Raw genomic sequence first — 21,924 nt, forward strand, 5'->3', positions numbered from 1 at the left:
GGATGTGGTTGGCATATTATTGTTCCATGGTGGAACCTGTGGAAGGGGGGTGACTCAGCAGAATTCTCATCTGCCCAATAATTTAAATGCATTGGTGCAAGATTCCTCGAGTGATTCTTGGGAGGCATGTGGAGTGATTTTCAATGGCTGGCTTAGGTTGCATGGCAGAAATAGTTCTGTAATGTCTACCATGTGATGTAATTCTAATTAGGAAATCCAAATTTTAAGGGATAATTTCCATAATAATGGAACCATAACTTCTCATTTCTGCCAGTCTCCAAAGGCATGTGGAGGGTTTGTCTCGTGGAAAATGACTGAACAAGTAGTCTTGTTTTGCTTGAATAAATGCTTTTGATTGCATTAATGTGGGCAGTCATTTCTCTCCTTGTCAGGGAGGATTCTCACCTTGGCAAGGCGTGTAAAGGACCATCCTACAAAGTGTAAATCAAGGGTAATTGAACAATCAGTCATAAATGATACAACCAACATTATATTACTATAATATCTATTACTGATCATTCCACTCATTACAGAATCGTGTCACACCAATGTTCTGAAGTTGATCCTTACTATGTATACAAAGAAAATCCTTACTAGTCACCCCAAGGACCGTTTCAGAGTTTCAGACTTGTCAGCAAGGAGATTGTCGAAATTATGATCACCTGTGTAAATAAATGAAAATAATAACAGATATAGTTTGATATTTTTGGCGAAAACTGTAATTACAATGATGAGTTGTATGCTAGCTTTCCTTCAAATAAAAACAGTAGAGCAACCAGGCAAAAAGAATGTCATAAAAATTCAATATGTAAACTTGTAGTTAACATTCAGCTCGTGTTGGAGTTTACAAGCCACTTTACAACTCCTCATTTGAGGCTCTTTCCCTAAAGAGAAGATGATATAGCAATAGTGAACGCGAATCATACAGGGGGCAGCAGAGCATTTTACTGTCAACTCTCTATGCAGCTGCTACTTTCTCCTAGGGGAATTGGGTTGACAGTGGACGGCACTAAAATCTCTTACTGTCTCAGAGCAGCTGCTATCTTTTTCTGTATGAGCTCCACTCCAAGGCGAGGGGACATTCTAGGGAGAGTTTCCTGAAACAGATATCAACATGTTGCGAGTTATTAGTTTATTAACATTAAAAATGTATTCTACAAAAGCATATTTCCAAAGCAAATCAGTTGAGATGACTTCAAGTGGCAGTTCATCTTTCTGGCAATAGAAAAGCAGCTCTAGTCTTGACCTATTTACATAAAGCTTCATGCTGTATTCTGACAGTTAGGTCTTTGCTGCCATTTCATTCAACTTGCTCATTGATAAGAACCCAGACAGCAAGATAACACAACAACAAAACCAAGCTTTAGTCCCATTAAGTGGGGTTGGCTATATGAATCATTTTCCACCAATTTATGCAATCATGGACCATTTCTTTTGATAGATTCAAGAATATTAAATCCTTACTCACTATCTCCTCCCAAGTTGTTTTAGGTCTACCCCTACCCCTTCTACTACCCCCTACAGTAACTAAGTCACTCTTTCCTCACAGGTACATTATAAGACCTACGTTGCAAGTGTCCATATCATAGTGATCTGACAAATTTTACGCTGGCTGTCAGCTACCTAACGCAATTCTCCTCCTTAACCCGGGCTTGGGACCGGCTATGAGAAAAAATTAGGACATTAAGTGCATCACAGACGGAGTTCCAGACAGCAAGATGCAAGGCCTAAAAAATTTTGTATTCTTTGAAAGAAGCTGTAAATAAAATTCTGTCATTGAAGCAAACTTCATAAGTTAGAAGACTTCAGCTAGCCAAATATCTGAAATTAAAGCTGCAAATATAATAGAGAAGCCAAACTACAAATTGTTGGAGGATAAAGATGCATGAACGAAATCTATATTTATCATTGAAATTCAGGACAGGATATTTTTGTCTCTGCATTATCTATTCTTGGGATTTAGGAGATAGCAGCAGAAGAAAAGATGGAAACCAAGAAAAAGAACAGAAGTGAAATTGATTTCAATTAATAACAATGAAAATTTCAATTTTTAGGATAATATTTTTTGGGGTGGGGAACAAGAAATAAAAATATTGATAATGAAACCAATAGTAGACTTTGATTACAAATATTGATGTTTTTTATATTCAACAAAGAAATGAAAGACTTTGCCAAAGGCTCCAACAAAGGATGCAATTCGTTTATCAGGGTAAAATTTGTATGTGATCTGAAAAATATGACTAAATCTGTCTAACAGATCATCCACAGGAAACATCTATACCAATTTTTGGAGCAAATTTTGAGGTCAATCAATTAAATTTTATCTCATGAGCAGTGTCTAGGAATAACAGTTGAAGAACAGGACGACTACAATTGCCATGATATGATTAAGGATGATATGATTAATATGGTTTCAGTATCAATTCCTTTTGAAATCATACAAGCATGATTTGGAAGTTCAAGGTCTAAAGAACCATGATTTGGGAGTCTACACCTTCCCCAGACCCCACATACACGGGAGCTTTGTGCATTGGGCTCCTTTTTTAGCCCCTATGATGTAAAATACATCTCAAGGGTTGTCATAGCAAAAATTAGAAGATTGTACTGCCAGAGACATCTAGACATTAGTATTTAATGTAATGCCTTCATAATGGCTTAATAAATGAATGAACCAGTGTTTTAAAAGGCTCAAACAAGGCTCGCCTCAAGGCAAGAAATGCCTAAAACGCCTTGAAGCTCAATCTAAAACACCAAATACCAAAAAGGCTAACGCATTACTTGCTGAGGCTTATGCATTTTTACAAAAGGGGCATGCCTTTCGTGCTTCTTTAGTTGAGGCTTAACGGATTTTGGAAGAGTGATTCTCAAGTTGGAATTGGTTAGAAAATTTCAACATGTTAATATAAAAGCAATGTCATAATATGAATTGATTTCTAAAACTCTTAAACCTCAACCTTTCCAAAATAACTAAGAGTAGTATTTTAGATCATGAAAATAGTTTGATCGTTATAATAGTATAGTTATCTTGTCATGATTCAAGTCATGTACTCAAGTTAGCAATTTTGAATGGCCAACAAGTAGTTTGCAAAGTATATCTAATTTTTCCTTTTTACATTATATTTGTGGCTTTCTTAGTTCTTTATTTATTTTTACAATACATATAATTTATTTACATATTTTTATCTTAAAAACAAATTTTCAAAAATCTTATGCCCCAACGCCTTAAGGCTTATGCTTCACCTCTTAAGGGTTAAAATGCCTCGCCTTATGCCTGCGCCTTTTAAAACATTGGAATGAACACTAGAAATTCAGTTCAAAATAATTTTTTCTAAATGACCGAAAAATGGATATTCCTTTTGAAATGATTGTTTCTAGGAGTGATTCCGCCGTTGCTCTCTGTAAATTATTTTAGAAAGCATCCAGCCATAATTTCTTTGCATATGCACCTACAATATTTGCAATAGAAAGCATCTTTACTTGGGATGATTCCCAAGTTACTCATAATTTTCATCCAGGATGGACCAAGCTCTTTTCTTGTCTATGCAAACTACTGTGTCACAAAGACTACCAAAAGTCAAGCAAAGTTGAAGGCTTAATCCCTCACAAAATGTGTCCCCCTAATCAGCTTCTTTATTTTGTGAAGAACTTTTCAACAAGAAGTGTGATTTTCAAATCAAAGTCCCAAGTTTCAATTTCCTGCACTCTAGGTCTAGTATTTTCAAGACAGTCCCAATTTCCGGCATTCTGGATCTAATATTTTCAAGAAAATTTTGGAGAAGCCATGCTAAAGTTCGTGGATAATTTCCCAAGCAACCTAATAAATCTATTATATTTTGCATCAAGATCTAACAAAGATAATACCTAAAGATATTAAACATTTCATAAATAATGTTAATTAGTTGGTTACACAATTTTAAACATGATTTTTTTTTTTCTGCAAAGCACATCTTTTTAATAGAACATCAAAGTACATAATTTGTGAACAATTATATGAGTGACCAGCAAAGCACACATAATAAAATTGTGGCAGGTCTCACTTGGGTTCAGCTAGGTGAGCCCCAATTTTTAATTGGCTGCACAGACCTCGATGGATGAGTTTCCCAGCTAGGCAAAGTTGCCCACTATAGTCTAGGTCTAGCTGCAATTAAACTTCACATTTTTTAAACCAACCCCACCATCCCCACCCCCACACACAAACAAGAAAAGAACTCTACTGGTATTACTTCTATGCGTAGACACCATAACAATAGGATACCCAGTCCATGAGGCATATTTTGAAATATGGACTGCACATGGAGTATAGGAGTAACATTGTTAGTGGAACTTTTTTCTTTCTTACACATTTTTTCTTATATGAAGTATATGGAAGGACTTCAGATTGAGTTAGGGGCATCATTGTGTTTATTGAATTTCATCAGCTATAGAAGAAAGGGCACTTCTTAACAGTCAAGTGAAAGCTATGTGATGCAGGGGCAGCATCAAGGATCTACAGACATGAAAGAATGTAGGAGAGAAAGGAAAAAGAAGAGGGAAGAGAGGAGATACATGGGGGAAACTCATGTTCCTTTCAAATTCAAATTCAATGACAATCTATAACATGGCTTTCAAACACTATTTATAAGAAACCTCTTCACAAGAAATTACATATATATCCCTAAAACTACATTACATAACAAACATAGCCCCTATAATACACAAATATTACAAATAGGCCCCCAAATACACATAATACTATACTAATTAAACTAAACACATAATAAACAACTAACTAGACCCAACAATCCCTTAACCCAATTCTTCTTAATTATTTTCCAACAAGGATCTTCCCAAAGGGTTGCTTCCTGTCCTACACTAAATCTGCCCCAGTTAGAAAAAATTTGGCCTTGAATTTTGAAATGTTGGAGGATTAGAAGTGAGAAGCAAACTTGGATTCTTCGAAATCTAGGGCTTGAGTGATACAAGAAACCACAATCCTTTGACAGCATCATAGACTTTAATTGTGAGTTGGCATGAATAAACTCATCGGGGATGACAAACGCTATAATAGGGGAATGTTTGAAAGACTTTGGATGTCTTGAAACACATTCATTTCCTTGTTTGTAGTGTCTTCAAGTTGAGTAACTCTAATAGATTGTGTCTTGTTTGGTTGGTAGTGCGGGCTTCAAGATGATCTTCTGACCATTATAGTGGAGACATATGTGTTCTCGTGTCCATGAGTCACACCCAAATCATCCAACCAAGGAGAACCATGGAGTACATGGCTAATATTCATATATATCAAAATAAGCACCCATTTGGATAGGAGTCAAAATCTCAAAATCTGGGGAGGAAACACCAAATTCTCATGGCTGGAACCAATTTCTTGCAGTTTGGCAGTCACAGGGAATTCTGGCAACTTCTCTCATGCACATAGCCAGCACATGAGGCACATGACTTGTTGGCAGTGACCCTTGAGTGAAGAAATTTGGGGTGAAGGGAGATCAGGGTATGGGGATTGCAATGGTGGTGGTGGTGTGATGAGAAAAGCACAAGAGGTTAGGATTTTTGAAGAGCTGAAGGCTAGGCAATCTTTTGCCGGTGTGTGGGACCATGCGCTTGGTTGGAAAATGATGAAGATCTTCTGGTAGGCCTTTCAGAGGTGTCTATTTCAGTTGGTGTGGGTGCTGTCATGAGAATTTTCGAGGGAATGGATGTTCGAAGAAGGGTGACATGGTGGGAATTTTTGAGAAGTTCAGAACTATGAATGCTTCTGTTTTGTTTTGGGATCTTCCTACAACTTGTGAACTCGTAGAACAATTTGTGTTAAAAAAGCAATAGAATTCACAAATCATAGAGAGAGAGAGAGAGAGAGAAGCAATAGAGCAGGGGAAGAAAAACTGAATTAGAGAAAAAATAGAGAAGAAGAAGAGGAGAAGAGTGAGGGGAGAATGGGTGGATTGAAATGGAAGAATGGAGATCGTGGCTGGGCTCTGATACCAAATGATTCAGTGGCAGCATCAAGGATCTGCAGCCATGAAAAGAACCAGGAGAAGAGAAGGGAAGAAGAAGAGGGGAGAGAGGAGATACATGGGGGAAACTCATGTTCACTTTAAATTCAACAACTGCCTACAACATGGCTTTCAAACACTACTTATAAGAAGGCCTCTTCACATGAAATTAGCACATGTACCCCAAAACTACATTACATTACAAATATACCCATTATGATACAGAAATATTACAAAAAAGCTTCCAAATACACATAATACTATACCAATTAAACAAAACACATAATAAACTACTAATTAAACCCAACAATCCTTAACCCAATTCTTCTTAATTATTCTGCAACAAGGATCTTCCCAAGGGCTTGCTTCTTGTCCTACATCACTATGTCATACTCATATATACTAGAAATTTATTGTCACCTTCATTTTTTAAAAAAATAAGGCGTCTACAGTGTCATATAGAGTTTTGTAGAGACATTTTTCAGATTAAAAAAATGGATCCAAGGTGCCAATGGGGGCAAATGCTTCCTTAGGTCCAGTTAATTCCACATTTATATAATGCAATATATTACTATTATGTTAAAACTGTTTGGAATGTCCCCAATGATATACCCCATGCATTTTCAAATTAATAGAAATATAGAATAGTCAACTTTAAAAGTTTTGCATATAAAATTTTGAGCAACATTTAAACTATTTTTGTGATTAAAAATACAATAGAAAATCTTCAAATAAAGGGTAAAAAGTGTCTTGCCTCCCATTCCAATTCAATTTGAGACTAATTTGTGTGTAGAATTTTAAAAATTTGAATTATCCTTTTATTGTACTAACAAACTATCAATATAAATCAGCAAGTACCACCCCCCCCCCCCGGCGCGGCGCGAAACAAAGAAAAAAGTACATGTAAAAAGAAAAGGAAGTAAAGAGTCTGCATCTGCCAACAGTTTAGTTATATGGAAGAGACAACCGACTTCCTAGAAGTATTCAGGTTTCTCTCTTTGAAAAGAGTGAAGAACTTATAATATTTTGAGAGCATTTCAATCTAATTGGCACTTTTGAATCCTTACATTGAAAAAAACAATGCCACTAATTTTCCTTGGCACTGACATCCAATAAATGGCATTATTTATGCTTTCTTAGGACAATTGTGTTTGTCACAGTTAAAGTTTGAAAGATGTCACTATTAAAATTGGAGTGCATCTGCACACAATTGAATGATTTTGAAAGGACTAGGAAGCTCAACTGAGCTGCTGTAATCACCATTGAAATACCAGCGGGCAGCAACAACCTCTCTGCCACCATCTCCGACAAGCCATCCAATAGCATCTCTGCTGCAGGGATCTCCCTGCTTTTGCTACTTTGATTTCCCAATCCCACAAGGCATACACCTCCATCATATCCATCTCCCATCTACATTTAAAAACCAGATAAACAAAACAAAGAGAGGACTAGCTCCATACAGTGACCACCCCTCCCATTTGATCAACTTTTCTGAACCATTGCAGCTGACCAAACTGTGTTGCCTGATTTACAACTATGGGAAAAGGCAGGGATTGCACCATTATATTTTATGATTTATGATTGATTGGTTCACCATTTCACTTCCTAATTTCTGAAAATGTTGCTGAAAGATTTAGGGCATTCATACAAAACTGCTAGCCTATGAGTTTCTCCAAGACCATGAAATTGTTTTAGAAATGGAAAAAGTTATATTCCAAGCAATTGATGATTACTCAGAAGTAGTATTTCTGGAGACTATTGCACATACATACATAAGGGCAAGCTGTGGACTGAGAGGACTTCGGGTTCAATTCCTCACAGGACTAAACCTTTAACTAAGCGGACACCCCTACTCAGTCAATTTATGGCTAGGACATCCATTCTAAAAAACTAGAGCCTAAGTGATACAATTTGATGATAAGAAACTCATGTGTTATGTGATGTTTTGAATACAAAACTCATGCGTTATATGCTGTTTAGAGTACAAAACTTATGTGCTGCGTATTGTGTTGAATTTATTATTTTGAGTTAATGATGTGATTATTCCAAAGCCTCGTGATGATTTGTATGTGTACTTATTGCTTACAATACATCAGACTAAAGAATTCTTGAAACAAGTTTGAAATGGGTTCTAGCATAGCAATAGTCAATTTATGCTTTGCACAAGCTGACTCATGGCACGTCAGACTCTGCATGAGCAGACTTGAGTTGACTCATTACCAGGCAGAAATAAAAACTTCTATTCAATAAAAACACAAACTTTGTTATTTTGCACAGTTATTTTAGGTCATTATAGTTACATTTATTTTTTGATAATAAAAGAAAGTATATTAGATAGAGAAAGAGAAGTTACAATGAAAGAGGACAAGAAGTCCAACCCATAAAAATAAAATAAATAAAATGAAAAAATTAAAAATTAAACAAGGTACCCCCTCTTCAATCCTTTTCTTTCATAATTCACCAAACACTTCAAGTTAGCTAGCTCCCTTTGATCCTTTTTAGCTCTGTTTTTACACCCATCAAAACGCACTTCATTTCTCCCAGGATCACAAAACTTTAAATCCAATTTATCCATGAGATCTTAAACTTCTAAACCCTTATGTGAAATCTCCTCCACTAGGTGTTGGTAAAATACCCTCTTTGCGCTGCAACTCATTAACCAAACCGTCATTTTCAAATATAGAGACCCCCTCCAATCCTTCCAAAGGGGACACATGTACATATGAAAAGTCCCCTAGAACGTCACTGGAATCAGAAACACATCCATATTGTTCCCCAATTTCATCCCAATAGTAAACCCCACCATAAACAATCTCACTAACACCATTGCTTTCATTATCTGATAAATCCCCCACCCCCCCAAATTTTAGTACCTCCTTTCCTTTGCTAAACCCACCACAAGAATTACCTATCTTCTTAGCATTTATGTCTTCCACAATAACTAACTCTCCTTCTAAATTCGTCTTTATAATCTTTGGCACTACCTCACCAGAGTGCTTTCTCTTTTCTTTAGACAATTTCTTCATTTAGTTCATATGATATTTTTAAACATAGGCATGTGTTTATATATTATTTTGTGCTTTAAAATCATTCTATATATTTATTTGAATAGGGAATTATGTGCTGCCAGATTTAGAGCAGAATAAGCTTTGTCCTCAACAATCATTTATTTTGAATTTTGAAATTTCAATTTAAAACGTATTGCTAGATATTTACTGAAGTCATAATGACATAATTGTTGCCTTATCTTTGAGATTGAATATTTGACTTTCCTAAACAAAGAGTGCGACAGTCTTACCCATTTTCTTAAGAGCTACATTTGAATTTTTTAAACAAAAGGGAATTATACATGGAACAATATTTGTGTCTTAACAGCTACACCCTATTTAACCCTGCTTTGTGTGCAATTAAAGTAGTGGGAAAGAGAGAAAAAAAATATTCACAACAATATAGAGAAATGTGGTTAAAACATGTTTTGGGTAGTTAGTGAAAACTTGGTGGTCTTATATTTTGATCACGGGGAAGGCTAGTTTTGTGCTTGTCTCAAAGTTCAAAGAATAAAAGAAAAGCTAGAGATATGGAACAGAAACACCTTTGGGAATATCCAAGCGAAGAAGATTGTTATCCTTAATGGCATCAAAGAGATTGATGAGCACAAAATAATCGAGGGTCTTGATGACGAATGGAGAGCCAAAAGAGTTATGCTTAAGAAGGAATTGAATGAGGTTATTAATCTTGAAGAGATCTTGGAGGCAGAAATCCAGAGCTTTATGGCTCAAAGAGGTGGAAATACAAAATTCTTTCATAGGACAAAAAACACTCATCATAGGAGTAACACCTTATCCAACATTGAAATTGGGGAAATCAACTTAACCAGTGAGGAGGATTTTATTAAAGGCATTTGTGATTGTTATAAAGACCTCTACATTGAACCTGAGGCTTGGAGATCTACAGTGGATGGCATCAATTTCAGTTCTCTCAGTTCTTCCACTGTAAGGTGGCTTGAGAGACCCTTTGAAGAAGGAGAAGTCTTTTAAGCTATTAAAGATTGCAATAGTGATGAAGTGCCTGGATCATATGGTTTCTCTTTGGCTTTCTTTCAGGCTAACTGGAGCCTCCTCAAGCACAACCTGTTAAACGTGTTTAAGCAGTTTCATAGATTAGGAAAATTCGTTAGTTGCATAAATACCACTTTTGTCACTCTTGTTCCAAAGACAGTTGGGACTGCTAACATCAACGATCTTTGGCCCGTTAACTCGGTGGGAAGCATTTATAAAATTATTGTGAAAGTGCTAGCTGAGAGGTTCTAAAAAGCAATATTGGAAGTCATTGCTCAGTATCAACATGCTTTTGTGGTTGGAAGACAAATTATGGATGCCGCCCTTATTGCTAATGAGGTGGTGTGGAGACCTACGTGAAGGAGGGAAAAAGGGGAATAGTGTGCAAATTGGATATGGGAAAAGCATTTGATCATGTCAACGGGAAATTCCTTCTTTATCTCCTCAGGAAAATGGGCTTTGGGGAGTTATGTAGTTGGATTGCTCAACGCATCAAATCTCCAAGCTTCTCAGTGCTCATAAATGGTTGCCCTTCTGATTTCTTTCACTCCTCGAGATGCTTGAGACAAGTAGATCCTTTGTCCCTTTTTCTGTATATTTTGGTCATGGAGGGACTTAGCCTCATGCTGATGAAAGCTATTGAAGGAGATATCTTAGAGGTCTCAACGTGGGCAGAAATGGAAGTCTTACAAAAGTTTCTCATCTTCCTTTCACAGATGATACTATCATTTTTTGTGAAGATGACCCCCTTCATATCCTCAATCTCCAATGCATTTTGTTAGGGTTTGAGGCTGTCTCAGGCCTAAAAGTGAACCTTCGTAAAATTGAGCTTATTCCAATTGAAGAGACGCCAGGGGGAGGGGGAGGGGGGGGGGGGTGGGGTTGGGGAAGGGACTTTCCTCGCTGGTCTTTTGGGTTGCAAGATAGGGAATCTTTCCCATTAATTACCTCAGTCTCCCCCTCGGAGCCAAATTCAAAGGCAAAGGAGTCTAGGACCCTTGAAAAATTTGAAAGGAGATTGGCAGGATGGAAAAAAATTTCTTATCACAAGGAGGCAGATTCACTCCTATCAGGAGCACTTTGATGGATCTTCCAATTTACTTCATGCCTCTCCTTCCCTTACCGGCCTCGGCTGCTAGGAGATTGGAGGGAATTTAGAGAAGATTTTTTTGGGAAAGCTCAGTGGAGGAGTTTAAATATCATCTTGTTAAATGGGGAGTGGTCAAACAGCCCATTTTTTTGGGAGGTTTGGGGTTGAAATCCCTCCTCACTTTCAATAAAGCCCTCCTCAAGAAGTGGTTATAAAGGTTCATGAAGGAGAAAGACCACTTTTTGTGGGATATTATTGTTTCTAAGTATGGGCTTGAGCACAATGATTGGACAACTCACAACGGAAAGGGTCCCTATGGAGTGGGAGTACGGAAATTCATCAGGAAAGGATGGGATGATTTTTTTCCAATTTGTGAGACATTTCAAGTGGGAAAAGGGCCAATGTTTACTTTTGGCACGATGTGTGGCATGAGAACAGTAATCTTAGAGCTGCCTTTCCTTCCATCTACAACTTGGTTTGTGACAAAAATGCCCTTATCAGTCATCATCTCCAAATCACCGATCAGGGAATTTTCTAGGACATTCCTTTTACCAGGAACGTGGCAGATTTGGAACTTCATACACTCTCTGACTTTTACAGATTTCTCTACAAATTCCGTCACCAAAACATCCCAACAAACCATAGGCTTTGGACAAAAACAGCATTTTCACTATTAAATCTTTCTGCAAGAAGCTCCCATCATTGGGAACAATTTGCGATAACTCCCCTTGGCTTCACATTTGGAGGACAACAGTCCCTTCAAAGGTTGCCTTTTTTGCTTGGGAGTCCATACATGGAAATACTTTAACCCTTGAAAATTTGCAAAAAAAGGGGGCTTACAGTACAAATAAGGTTTTCTCTGTATGGCTGATGTTGAATTAGTCAACCAAATTCTTCTCCATTGCCCCTGGACAAGGAACTTGTGGAATTTGGCTCTTTCGGCAGCAGTGGGTTATGGACAATTCAGTTGGAGGGGAGATTTGGGCTTCAAAAAGCAACAGAGCCACAAATGAGAAGCGAAAGGCTTTGAACAATTGAACCTCATCCCTCTCGCCATCTTTTAAGAGATCAGAGAGCTTTCAAAGATTCAATTACTTTGTTTCAGACTTGCAAAGACCAATGGATTGCTGCTGTCTTAGCTGGCTTAGTGGGAAAATCGTTAATGATCATTATGTAATCCTTGATGTTTGCGACGCTCTTTAGAGTGGCTGATGTTTTGTACCACAGCTTGGCATCCCCTTGATTCGTTGCTAATATATTTCCTTTTTGTTGATAATATATATATATATATATATATAAAGAGAGAGAGAGAGAGAGAGAGAGATCCAGGGATCTTTTGTTTATTGGCTGAATCTGAGTTGCCTTGGACTGAGAATCCAAGTGCCAAAAGCATGTGTGCCTGATGATTTACTCATGGAATACCCAAGCAACGTTTATTGGGTAGCGGATGTAGGTCACCAGCCACGTGGGGCTGAACCACTATTAAGCCTCGTGTATTTGATTGTATTTGTTATTTTGTTTACTCACTTTTTGTGATTGCTTATGCACTTGGTTTTTATAGTTAGAAATGTTTGTAAATTTGACGTCATCTAATTTAGCCACCATCCCTTGTGGGTGCCATAACCTAGTTAACAAATAAGCCTCACAATCTCAACAGCTTAGACTCTCAGACATGGCTGCAATCATGCCACAAATGTAGCTTGATCAGGTTACCAATGATCATGGGGATTGCCATCTTTCATGGGGAAACCCCCTCTCAATTCTCAGCAAATCCCTCTTCTTAAAGTCAAAATGCCTGCCTTGGTTAAATTGATACCATAACAAAGGGTGAGAAAAGAAGAAAGAAAAAAAGAAAAATGACAGAAGGATTGTCGGCAACCATGTTGATCACTGATGGTTGTCGTAGTTTTCCGAATATGTTGTCTTTTTATCAGGTAAAGACAGTTTTCTAGATCACGTTCCTTTTTATTTTATTTTCTTTGTATTTTTTCTCAACAAGATGAAAATTGCACTAGTCTAGGGCTGTGTGAATCTATGATTTTGTTTGGGAAAAGAAAGTAAAGGAAAATATGAAGGAATTTCATTTTCCATTGAATTTTCTCTCTACATCAAATGCTATTAAAATTAAACATTATTCCAATATGATTAAAAAATAGGAAAAATCAAATATTGGTGTAAAATTAAATTTTCCTTCTTTGATTTGGTATATTTTTTATTTTCTTTCTCACTTCCTTGATAACCAAACATGAAAAAGTGGATTCCCTAATATTTTCATTTCCTTCCCTAATGCTTTTGAAGTTCCAATTAGGGCCTAAAGGATTTTCCAATTACTGTTGAGGGTTGGCAGTTCTACCATTTTCCAGTCACCCAAGTGCAGCAATTTTCCAGATGCCCAAGCTCCGGAAGTTAGGGTCATGCAACTTCCAAGAGCACCCCTTCAGGCCATAGGCAATACTAACAGTTAATTGCCCTTGTCATTTTCCCAATTCCTCTATGAACCCCATTTACGAAACTGATGAGATTACTTCATTGATTACCAGGTCGTTGTCCTTCTAGATCATTATTATTATATTTTGTTCTGTAGTTTTACAATGTCCTCTACACATAGTTGTTAAGAGTCTTATGATTCATGATTCAAGTCATATGATTTGTACCAATTCCACACCAAATAGATTCGAATCTTACTAATGAATCGAAAAATGACTAAATCATTGTTGAATCTATGGATCCACCTTGTGAGTCTAAAGAATCGGTCTGAATCCATTAATTCACAGAGTTTTGGACCTATCATATCTTGACAACCCCGACAAGTTTAAAACCCTAAAAACAACATTTATTTATTTATTTTATTGTTTTTATTTTTACTCGATTTCCTTCCATTCCTTGCCTACATTAGTTTTGAGCTAAAAATAAAATAAAATAAAATAGAACTTTAGGTCTTATCTTGCCTTCACAAAACCATTCATCATTCTTGGAGTAGTAGTGTTCTGCCATGGAGAAGGGTCAACTAAGGTGGTACTAATGTTTCTTTGTGTTGTTAAGATTCAAAAGTTGGTTTTCTAGTAGTTTGTTCAATTATATAATTTTTTAATGGTTTTTTCTCTTCTTAATCTGAGAAAGAATAAGAACTAAGTATTATTATTTTTTAATTGTCGATAAATTCTAAAAGTTCAGTTTATTATTTTTCTTGATTCCTTCCCTTAAATAGCATAAAGTTTCATTCTTCATTAATATTTCATTCCCTTACTTTTCATTTGTTTAGGGAAAGCATACACATGAAATATGATGCTTTTATTGTTAAAATTTAAATGTATTTTACTATTTTGCTTGTTGTTCTTATATCAATATATGCAAGTCATTTTAAATTGACTTTAGAAATTTGTATTAAATCTTACGATTCAATTCGATTCTTGAATCCCAAAATTGGAATTTCAATTCACAATTTCGAATCTTGATTGACAACTATACCCCTAAGTATCTTTTTCTTTAATTTTTTACTGTTATTCATGCAGTTATTTGTAATTTTCCTGATTAATTTTAATGCAAACTCTTTTATTTTTTTTGAGCGAGATTATCAATTATGAGGAGAAACTGCCCACAAGAAAAATCCTTGAATAACATTGATATATGAAATTAATCCATGGTTTTGAATAATGGCCGCGACCATTATGTAATGCCATTAATTAAAGGTTTTTTGGGTTCTCGATATCGTTACACGCCACAAAATGGGTGGGTAGAAAAATCATGGCTGTAGTGGCTGTTACGGACCGAGACTGTTTTGTAAAGGCTGCTACGGCTGTTATGTAAAGGCCACTACGGCCATTACGTAACTACTACATGATATTATGCCAACAAAATATTCCCCCCCCCCCCTTTTTTCATAAATCATTCTCAATATATTTGCTGAGAGGGGGAAAAGATTATAATGAGGATGATAATGATACAAAATTTACTATTTTCTTAAATATTCACAAGAGATGCATTAATTTACAATTTGAAAATACTAAATTGTTAGGAAAACATTTTATTTTGATAATATTAGCAATTTGATATTTATGTTCCATATTTTTTCAACTTCGACCTTCTTTCTTTTCTTGTTATTGTATATTTGTATTTTTTGTATGCCTTATGTGTCTAATAGATTAATAGAGTGTATAATGTATTTTGTTTTATTAATTAAGTTAGCACACATAAAAATTTATCATGCATAAGAACAATGAGAAGTATAAATACGCGCATACATGTAATTTTTCTATCAATGGTGGCTTGAAACAAATGTAAAATTCTTGCCCTTATCAAACACTTAGTTAGTTGAGCTAAAGGTTCCAAAATACACTAAAACTCTTTCTAGAAAGGGTTAAAAGCTTAGAACATGCAAATACAGTAATATGCATTAGGTTGTGTGTGTTTGAAAAAAATTTCACGGCCGTTACTTCCTATTATGTAATATCCGCTACTCCCACTTCCCATAACACCCATTACTGTTACATTACGCCACCCGCTATCGCAATTTAAAACCATGAATTAATCGTAAATCATTGACCTTGATTTAAATTTCATATTAATCTAGTATTTTAAGCTGCTCATAAATTGTTGAGAAAACAAGTAGTTCTATTATGGGGGAATTTGTGAAAATGGCTAGTTTTTCATTCCACCTGATCACCAAAAATCGAATTTGCAATTCTGACAATTATTTTGCATGAGCATCCAAACACAATAATTGGTTACATGCATTTTGACACTGATTTCATATTGTGAACCAGGTAGCTGTAAATGTTAAGGGAAGTTTGTAGCATTTATTGAAAGTTGCAGGAGAACATCATCTATTAAGAAAAACTTAGGGTAGGTCAGTGTATTTTGCTTAATAATATATGAATACATGGGAGACTTGTGAAGCCAAATAGGTAATGTTGAGGGAGATGTGGACCAATTTCCACAGAATCAGAATTTAGAGGCACATTGAAATGTTTGGACATTGATTACAAAACCCAACTTCTACCTCAAGTAAGCTTCCATCAGATGAGGAAGAGAAACTGTAAAAATAAGGATGATGCATAAAGATACAACTATTGCTCTCCTAGTCTCTCATGACAGTGATAATTGAGAGGCAAAGATAGAGATTTCCCAAACCATACAATTTTCAAAATCTCAATCCTTTTAAGTGCCAACAATCTACAACTACAAGAACAAGTACAGATCTCAACAAAAACTAATGCATTACAAATGATGATAGAACAGTAATCAAAATGGATTTGGCCATGGACAATAAAATGAACAACATCTTTAGTCACTGAGTCACAAACACACTCATGGATAAGGTTATAAGAAAGTATTTTGTTGAAATAACATGGTCAGTTGGCAAGACCTTATTCTCATCCTGAAATTACGACAGTGGTTTCATGCGGGAAGGAGTTGTCATTGAAATCCAGAAAGGATTTGTATGATAATTAAAATTGATTCAAACTGCAAAAAGGATCTCCTGTTCTTCCTCCACAATCTAACCTCCTATAAAGGCTGAAAGATAAAATCCCAAATCTTCAATATTTCTAAAAGTATAGGATGCAGTGAAAATTTTCAGGAAATGCAAAAAATGAAGAGCCACACCATGAATTTTTATATAACCTATGGACTAGCCCCCTTCATTCTTTCTCATCCAAATGCAGTCCCTATCTTGACTTCTACTTCTACAGCAACAATTGGCGCTTACACAGTATCTAATATCAAAATGAGCACAGTAAGAAAAACGGCTGTCCGGTTTTGGTGTTTTTGTCGCGCAACTCTCTGAAATGAAACCCATTAATTTCAGGCTTATTGCAATTTATTTTAATGTCCAAATTCAAGTTTCAGGCGCTTACACGGCTCTAAATTACTCAAATTGGAAGCTTTCCCATTTTTAACTTCTCAAATATCATGCCTGAAAATGAGATTTAAAGCCACTCAAAATGCCAAATCAATAAAACAAACCTCCGTGCCATCAGACAGTACTCTTGCCAGCACAGGTATCTCATATTGGTAAGCCTTCTCCCAGTCAGGATTGCTGGCAATATCCCTTATCTGAGAAAAACCAAACAATGTAAAACCAGTTAGACACAAACACGCGCGCATAGAGAGAGAGAGAGAGAGAGAGAGAGAGAGAGAGAGAGAGAGACCTCTAAATCAACATCGTGAAGGGGATCAGAGGAAGAGAGAGAGAAGGCAGCGTGAAGCTTTTCTTTGAGGCCATCACACAAACAACAACCTGGCTTTGAATAGAGAACGAGCTTCCTTGGTACCGAAGAAGATGAAGAATAGGAGGAGAAAGGGGCCAAAACCACTCTTCGTCTACAGAGAGAAGCCATTGGCATCAAGGACACTGCTGCACTACCGCCAATCCCAATCGCCATTCTTTCCGAAAATTCAGCGGATTGTTTTGGGAGGGAAGGAAGAAAGAGGCAGCTGCTAAGGATAGAGCCAGGCAGCAATTGTGGGTTGAATGGTTTGGTAATGGGCCGTGTGGCGAAATGTCCGGCTTGGGCTTTGTTGAATTTTGAATATTTTTTTTTTAGGAAAAAGTGAAATTGAGAGTGTTGGCCGGCCCAAGGCTCAGCCCGCGATGGCTTAATCTTGTTCAAGTCTTTAAATTTTGTTCAATAATTGATTATACCCCATGAATTCCATTCTCCTTTAGGGCTTGAGACTAGGCGTGGGCATAATTCAGTTTTAATCGAATTAACCGATCAATTTAGTCGATTTGGTTAAATTAATTTTTTAATTTGGTTTGATTCAATTTTATAATTTGGTAAATTCGGTTATTCGGTTTTCAGTTTGGTTATGGAGAAAGTGAATTTCGATTAACCGATTTAACCGGATTATATAATTAATTATTAACTTTTGTCCTTTCATCACCGTTAGAATATCTTTACACACCTTTATAACTCCACTTTCAAACTTATAACTAAACCCGTTACAATCCAAAGTGCTTGATGAAATTAAATTCTTTTGTAGATCTAATATGTGCCTTACATCACATAATATTTTTATAACACCATCATACATTTTAATTTTGACGTTTCCTAATCCAACTATTTTGTATGAAACATCATTTTCCATTAGAATAGAACCATAATTAATGACTTGTAGGTGCTGAACCACTCTTTATTTGGTGTTATATGATAAGAACACGTCGAATTTAGGATCCAAGAATCTGTAAGGCGATCTGACCCTGATGAAATAGAAGGCATATCAGTGATGCCTCGAAACCCACCAAGTGGGGCCCGGGTGCCACGTGTTCCAATCACCTATATCTGATACCATAATTATCATGCACGCAGCGAAACATAATAAATAACCTCAAATAAATAACAGAGTTCTATATAACAATCCAAAAACAAACACTACAACATCCTGATATCTATCTCCACAACCAGTATTTAAAAGATAATCTCGTACAAATATATCTATACATATATCAGTATCTCACAATACCCTAAAAAGAAACCAACAAAAACAGTCCAAGCCTAAGCCTTCAAATCCGGTCTCCAGAAGAACCTGAAAAATTGTTAATCCACTAGGGTGAGACACTTTTCAGTAAGGGTGGAATAAATTATAACAATGTGTGACAAATGAGTTTTAATATTTACATATCAAAATAAACTGCTTCTCATATAATATCAATAATAACTGAGAAAATGTATCATTAATAACATCTCCGACATCTAATATCATACACACATCAAATATGCACAAGTACACAATTTTTATGTAAGCGAAAGTCCCCAAGGATAAGGAAGATTACCCGCCCATACAAGTAGTTTCCCTCTACTTTGGTACTAAAAACTACTTACCAGAGCACTCACCTTACTCAGTAAACCCTTAGGTAAAGTATTACCTCGCCACCAGTACACACATCTTTATTATTTTAAAGGCAAAGGTTTTCGAGGATCGGGATGTCTACTCGCTCATACAAGTAGCATCCATTTGCACTGATACCAAGAAACTACCTAGCAGAGTACTCGCCTTTCTCAGCAAGCCCTCGGTGGTATGTTTATCTCGCCGCATGCACACACATGCATTCACAATATGTTATACCATTATTTTTATGCTATAATTAAATTCACATGCGCACAACACATCCATACAGGAATCATGCATCTCATACTTCATCTTCTAATGTCCTCAGTACGTGGCCCACACAGACACCTACATATTTCTTATTTATACGTGGCCCACACAGGCACCACTACCCACACAAGGTACATAACATGGCCCACACAGGTGCCATTATCCACATAGGATATAACATGACCCACACAAGCACCACTGTTCACCAGTATCCAATCCCCATGACCTACCCGTCGTACATCAGTAGAACAAACTCCTCGACCTGCCAATGTCCTACCCTATATAAATAACAATACGACGAGCTCCTCGACCTGCCAACGTCACATCATGATTTATATTTAGGCAATATAACAACCTCCTCATGCTAACGTTATATTGAGATGCATACGAATAACCACACCAATTAGTTCACACAGACACATTAATGCATTTCCACATAGGAATCCAACAGATCAATTCATTTCCCACACAGTATCCCCACAGATCAATACATTTCCACACGAGTCAAACATAACAACTCATTCATCATGTCATAATCATTTCAAACAGCCCCACATGCAAACCCAAATACTATAGTAATTCATATTCAATTTATTAGGAAAAATTACTCCCATGTCATATGAATTTAATATCATAAGCAATTATCCCAAATATAAATCTTAAACAAAAATCATCATTTTCCCAGTAATCAAGCTATTATGAAAATCATATAGATAAATAATAAATTTCATATGCTCATAAATAATCGGTTCACCTTAATAAAATACTGATATAATTTTATTCTCCCTTACCTGATTCCCTGAATCACGCCTGCAGGGCTCCCAAAATTATACCCGCAGTGCTCACCCGAACCCTGATTCAATCAAATCAACCTAAAAAAAATATTATTTTAACCTTTCCTAATTTATAATAATTAAATACCAATTAATTTCTAAATAACCCATTTATCCTAATTTTGGGTTATTTCTACAATGACCCCACGAGAAATTCGCTCATCTAGACTTATAGAGAATCATCCCTAGATTCTCGTGGTGGTGTTCGATCGCCCATTTGACTTAAAATTTAAGAAAATTTGAGGTAAGAATGAGAATTTGACTTACCCAAGGAGATATGTCCACGTTACTCTTACGAAAAATCCACTTCGGTAGATATGTCGGTGGCGGAGAATGGAGTTCGGTGGTATTTTTGAATTTTCAATTGGGCGAGAATCCGCCACGAAATTATAGAAATAAGAGGAGTGGAGAGCGTGAGAGAATATATATATTTTTTCTTTCTTTCTCTTTCCTTCCTGTTGAGCGCGTGAGAAGAATTTTTTTTTTTTTCTTCTTTCCTCTTCTGCTCCAGGAAACTTAACCATTAAGTTTTTTTTTTTTCTTTCTTTACTTTATCCTACTTTACTTTACTTTATTATATAATTATATATATATATATATATATATATATATATATATATATATCCACATCCTCAAATTTCTTAATTTAATTAATTTTCTTAAATAATAATTAATTAATTAATTATTTATTTTTTTTATTTTTATTTATTTATTTATTTATTTTCCTTCTACTCTCTGTTTTCTCTAGAAAGCTTAGCCACTAAGTTTTTATTTTTTTATTTTTTTATTTTTTTTGGGTCGTTACAATATCACCATTACTGCTCCCTAACTTTCCTTCTTTGACTACATTCGCCGATTTTGAAAAACCCTCTTGATTTTCAGAATTCCCCTTCTCCCTTTTTGGACACTCTGATTTTATGTGCCCATTTTTTTCACACTTAAAACACCTTATGTTCTTCTTCTTATTGAACTACGACCGAGACTTATTACCACTCGATCCATTCCGGAACTTGCTTCTCCCAAGTTCTTGGTTACCCTTTACCAAAAGCCCTTCACCTTGTGAAATTTTATTATTGACCTTCTTTCTTTGATGAAAACCTAGCAGAGTGCTTGTTGCCACTTCCAAATTCAAGGTTTCTTTTCTCCATGTCAGAGTAGTAACTAGATTAACTAGATTTTCATATGTATGAGATGCTGGTAGGGAATTCAATAGCATCAACGCGTTGTCTTCTTCCTCGAACTTCACATCAACCCGCATCAAATCACTAATTATTTGATTGAATACATTGATGTGCTGGTTCAAATCCAAATCCTCCGCCATCTTAAGCCAATACAATTTCTACTTTAAATAAAATTTATTCGTTAGTGACTTAGACATATACCAGCTTTCAAGTTTCTACCAAACAATTGCAGGAGATTCCTCATCCATAACGTGATACATCACGTCATCGACTAGACAAAGTCTGATAGTCACTACAGCCTTCACTTCTAATTCCTTCTAACTTGTTTTGTCCATGCCTTTCGATTGACCTTCGTATAAAGCCTTCACCATACCTTACTATACTAACAGATCTTTAACTCTCCTCAGCCATAATTCGAAGTTTCACGTACCATCGAACTTAACAACATCAAACTTTGCAGAAGAAATCATAGCCATTGCATGTAATCAAACGCTTTGATACCAATTTTTTGTGAAAATCAATGCGCAGCGGAAATAAACAATCTCACAATGCAACACTTAATATTGAAATATATAGAAAAAACAATCACATAAATTATAATGAAAGCAATAAAATAATTAAACGAAAAATTAGGTGGTTCAGCCAAAAGGAAATGAATTTTTCGCTATCTTGTAT

The 21,924-nt window shown here is 36.0% G+C and overlaps 1 protein-coding gene across 1 annotated transcript; it reads right to left on the bottom strand.

The window, feature by feature from the left end:
* Positions 1-789: 789 nt before the first annotated feature.
* Positions 790-17,640, bottom strand: LOC131161582 (uncharacterized). The gene is made up of 3 exons (XM_058117425.1): positions 17,285-17,640; positions 17,100-17,189; positions 790-1,097 (listed from the first exon to the last, which is right to left on the bottom strand). Exons 1-3 carry the CDS (start codon positions 17,516-17,518, stop codon positions 1,020-1,022), a joined length of 402 nt encoding a protein of 133 aa, XP_057973408.1. The 5' UTR covers positions 17,519-17,640; the 3' UTR covers positions 790-1,019.
* Between the last annotated feature and the right edge of the window lie 4,284 nt (positions 17,641-21,924).

Source organism: Malania oleifera, chromosome 8 (assembly GCF_029873635.1).
Source record: "Malania oleifera isolate guangnan ecotype guangnan chromosome 8, ASM2987363v1, whole genome shotgun sequence".
NCBI classification, from domain to species: domain Eukaryota; kingdom Viridiplantae; phylum Streptophyta; class Magnoliopsida; order Santalales; family Ximeniaceae; genus Malania; species Malania oleifera.

Coding starts and splice junctions, on each gene's coding strand:
- LOC131161582 (XM_058117425.1), bottom strand. CDS start 17,518: ATGGCGATTGGGATTGGCGGTAGTGCAGCAGTGTCCTTGATGCCAATG. Junction 17,190..17,284: donor TTCACGATGTTGATTTAGAG/GTCTCTCTCTCT, acceptor GGTTTTTCTCAG/ATAAGGGATATTGCCAGCAA. Junction 1,098..17,099: donor TACTGTCTGATGGCACGGAG/GTTTGTTTTATT, acceptor TATCTGTTTCAG/GAAACTCTCCCTAGAATGTC.